The 4400-nt window shown below is 26.2% G+C and overlaps 1 protein-coding gene across 1 annotated transcript; it reads right to left on the bottom strand.

Annotated features, from left to right (window-relative positions):
• Positions 1-1225: 1225 nt before the first annotated feature.
• On the bottom strand, positions 1226-1794 carry LOC105435000. Its single transcript, XM_031881995.1, has one exon. It carries the CDS (start codon positions 1611-1613, stop codon positions 1452-1454), a length of 162 nt encoding a protein of 53 aa, XP_031737855.1. The 5' UTR covers positions 1614-1794; the 3' UTR covers positions 1226-1451.
• Between the last annotated feature and the right edge of the window lie 2606 nt (positions 1795-4400).

The following is a 4400-nucleotide window of genomic DNA, read 5'->3' as shown; positions in this document are numbered from 1 at the left end:
ATTCTAGTTTAGCCTCATTTTACTTTATATTTATTATATTCTTGGACATCTTTTAATTTTAATCAATTTTCAAATATCATGTTTTAACATTTGAATCATTAGTGCATGCCCTTTTATTTACTATTTGTATTTCAAGTGTTTTTTTATACAGTTTCAAACGATTTTATGTTACTAATAAATTATCCCTTTAAGCCTTTAGTTACTTGCAATTTTATTTGAGATATGGATATATAGAATGGAATGATATAAATATGGTTGTGCTTAGTTATTTCTTCCTTTTCATGTAATAAGTTCTTGTAGTACATTTTTTATTCCATATTGTTGTTGTTAGGTTTTGATCTTTTGTTCTTATCTACAATTTCAACAATAAAATTAATTGATACTTCATCATTTGTTTGCACATTTATTATATATGGTACAATACTGTTTACAATTGAATCTAACAATTCAATATACATATACTATTGTATATGTCTACAACATGATATATATATATATATATATATACTTGAAAATCCCAATGTGATAAAGAATTTCTTTGAGATGTTAGTACAATGGGGTGGGTGGGTTTATATTTTGTTGGATATATTACATAGAGAATCTAAAACTTAATACTTTAATCATATATACACCAACATGTTATAAAGAAAGACAGCTACCATGTGACAGAATGACTACATTGAAATGATTTCAAGTTATTGATTAATTCGCAATAATTGTATAGAATTTTGGATAATTGTATAGAAGCCTACAAAAATTTTAAATGGATTTTGCTTTACTTTTTGAAACTTAAAGAACTTTGCCTTTGTGCTTATATCATCATTATGCAATACATTGCCAAAACGATTGCTTAATATATGTATATATATTTTTTGTAATTATTATCAAATGCATGAAATAAGTGTATTTGAATAGGACATTTTTTATCAGATTATGTAGCTAGTAATTAACAAGGATAGTTTGACTTTGCATAAGGCTGCTCATTTTTTGAAAAGTCCCTAAATTATTAGGGTTACAAATTCCTTTAACATTTAATTTACTCCTAAAGTTGTTATGAAAAAAGAAAAAGAAAACTACAAATACATTCAAGTAGTACTATTACTATTACTATTACCCATTAATTGTAAATCTTGAAGATGAGATCTACAAGATTTAAACAAAGAAACTAAAATTTGAAGCATAGCATCGGATCGCATCACATCACATCAACTTACACTACTCAATCTCAATGAAATTTTCAGATTTATGCAAAGCCTTGACCAAAAACATTAATGATCATGAATGGATCTCAAACTTGATATATGATCAATCCACCAAGATATTATTACAAATAAGAATACAAATGTTTAAAGAATACATAGCTAGAAACAAAAAGGTAGCGAAATTAAAGTTGAAAATAGGTGGAAATTAGTAGCAAAAAGAGAAATAAAAGGAATTATAGGTAGGGATGTTTAAAGAGAGATGAAACCTTCATTAACAAGAAGACCAAAAATGAGAACAAGAAGGCCCACTGTGATGCACTCAGTTGGAGATATCAAAGTTTGAGAATAAGCTGATAAAGTTATGGCTGCACCAACCAACCCTATTAGGAGAGAGCTCAAATTTTGATTCATTTTTCTTCTTCTTCTTCTTCGTCTTCTTCTTCCTCTTTCTTGTTTGAATGGATCAAAGAAGATGAAAATTGATAGAGAAGAAGAAGACTAATTGAATGGAATAATGATTAACATTTAATTGTGTGTCTATGTCTTTTCACCAATTCATTCAGCCAATATCAGAAGTCAACTTCGTGGAGAGAGAAGATATTCATGTGGACAGATCTATTTAAATAAGACTATACTACACAATGACAATACAATTAATGACAATTGTATAGTCCATATATATTTATTTGAAAATGATGTATATTTTGACTACAAACTTAGTTAGGTCTGCATATATCAATTTCGACTTTTAAGTTTTCATTTTCATCAAATTAGACTTGAAACTTAAATAAAAGTTTGTATTTGCCTTCCATTCAATAGAATAGAGTTATGCTCAATTTTATGAATTTAAAGTTCAAAGTTAAAAGAAGGTGAATAATGAGGGATCAAGATTCGATATTTTCTGTTGAGGTCAATAAATAGGAGTATAGCAAATTGGGTGAGAAAAGGATATTTGTACAAACCTTGAAGCCTAATCTCTAATCCAGAAAATGAATATATGAAGCTCTTTGAATTGTGGTGATGACTCCCACAAGGATGGAGAAGGAAATAGCTCAATTCCATTCAATCAAGTTGCATATATGAAAATCTTATGCAATTTTTCAACTTATAGATTACAAAATGGTTATTAATTGTGGTAAAAGTTGATGCAACTAAGGTAAGTTTAGAGGTAAGAAAAAACGTGGGCTTAAGCCCTTTAAAATTTAAATAGACGCATGGGGTTGGGCCTTTGGGCATTGCCTCCACATCGGCCTCACTTGATGCACTTTTGGGTGGTTCTATTACCTATAATATGCCTAACCATAATAATTTAGACGGCACACTATTGATTATAATATTTTGATTCAATTTCTTATATCTAAAAAATGACTCTAATTAAAATCTATACCAAAATTTTAAACTAACGTACAACTTCTCCATGGTAAAAACAGCAACAAAAAAAAATTATGATAATAAAATCATGTCATTATATTTTCTAAATTGTAAAAGTAGTAAATTTAAGACCCGATAAGTCTATGATTACCGTTGATATTACTAATTTTAATACGCAAAAAATATATTTTTTTATTTTTAAATAGAAAAGAGTAGTTTTCTTTTTTTCTTAGTAATTATTAAAAGTCTAATTTTGTTTTAAAATCTTTTCAAGCATTCAACTCTTTGTTCAAAGAAATAATCAAACAAGAACTTGAATTTTTATTTTTCTCATTTTAAAAATTAAGCATATTTTCCTTCCAAATGGATAATAATATCATTATCATTAGTTTTTTTTCCTTTTTTACGATTTAATTGTTATATTTTATTCTAGATGATTAAATTGTAGTTAATAATCTAAAATATGTTTGAGTCAATGAGAATTAACATAATCTTCTAAAAAAACATTCAATAAAAAAAAAAAATTTAAGTTGTGAATTGTTTTTGAACGATCGTGTTTAAATCTATTCCTAATTTAAATTATCGTAGACGTGGAATATGATTCATCTAGATATTAAACATTCAACCATCTGAATTATTAGCCATTTATGTAAGTAGCCTTTATATGCACATTAATTAAAGATAATCAAAGTCTCCTCCTAGTTTGTTAATAGAACTAGAAGAATTAACTTGCAAATAATAGAAATTCTCCACCACGATTGAAACAGAAAGTGACATTAACTTAATTTAATAAAAAAGATATATATCATTATTGACCAAAGCTTTTTATTTAAAGAACCCATCAATTCTTTGAAAATAATGTCCAATAATATATGCATATATAGATAGTGAAATGAAACAATGATGTAGAAGAGTCTCTTAGAACCCTTTATTTTAGATTTAAATAAAACTAATGAATAGCTTAGGAACTTACACCTAAGTTGGAACACTTAATATACTAATAAGTAGTTGGTTCCAACTTTAACAATTAAAAATGTTTTTCTTTTTTATAAATTTTTTAAAGCAATTTTTAAACTCATAAAATCATGTTATCTTTTAAATTAATTCAATCTATTGAATTTGGCTGTCAACAAAAGACCTAATGTAGCAAATAAATAAAAAATTTAACATTATCTTATTTTATTTTATGGTCTTTGATATGATGGACACAAATTCCTTTGTTGATTGTTTTGTTGACTAAAAGTATGCATGAAAGTAACTATGCCATACTTTTTAGAATATTTTCATTGCCAATAATTTTATTTCATAGTTTATGTTCAAGTTTATATCCCTAAAACAATTTTTTTACCATAGAAAAAATATTTTCGAGGGTTTATTATTTAACACAAAGAGGAGGATTTTCAATCTTGTCAAGAAGTAATGGTTTGCTATTATTTAAAACACATCAACTTATTAAATTCATTTAAATTTTTCTAATTGAGTTGTTCAACAACTTTGAGACATTATTAAACATATAAAAAATTGTAAAAGAAAGCTATTAATTAAAGTGATAATACCATTCCAAATTAATTAAAAGTGTGTGTTCTTAATGGCATGAAAAGTTGGCTCTAACTTTGGTTGATATTATCAATACTAATTTTTGCATATATACTCCAAATTGAGCAGCCAAATGTAAAAAGCCATTTTTCTTTGGAAATATGATAATAATGCTCCAATCTTTAGAGAAATAAAAAAGGTCTCTTTATATATCTAATATTAGTTCAATTTCATATCAATTTGCCAATTTAAAAGGCAAATTCATACAACTTTTAATTCCCATCTTTGGCT

The sequence above is a fragment of the Cucumis sativus genome, chromosome 3, assembly GCF_000004075.3.
Source record: "Cucumis sativus cultivar 9930 chromosome 3, Cucumber_9930_V3, whole genome shotgun sequence".
Taxonomy (NCBI): Eukaryota; Viridiplantae; Streptophyta; class Magnoliopsida; order Cucurbitales; family Cucurbitaceae; genus Cucumis; species Cucumis sativus.
This window is presented reverse-complemented; position numbering and strand designations above follow the sequence as displayed.

Excerpts from the sequence above, each read along its gene's own strand:
- LOC105435000 (XM_031881995.1), bottom strand. The coding sequence starts at position 1,613 with ATGAATCAAAATTTGAGCTCTCTCCTAATAGGGTTGGTTGGTGCAGCC.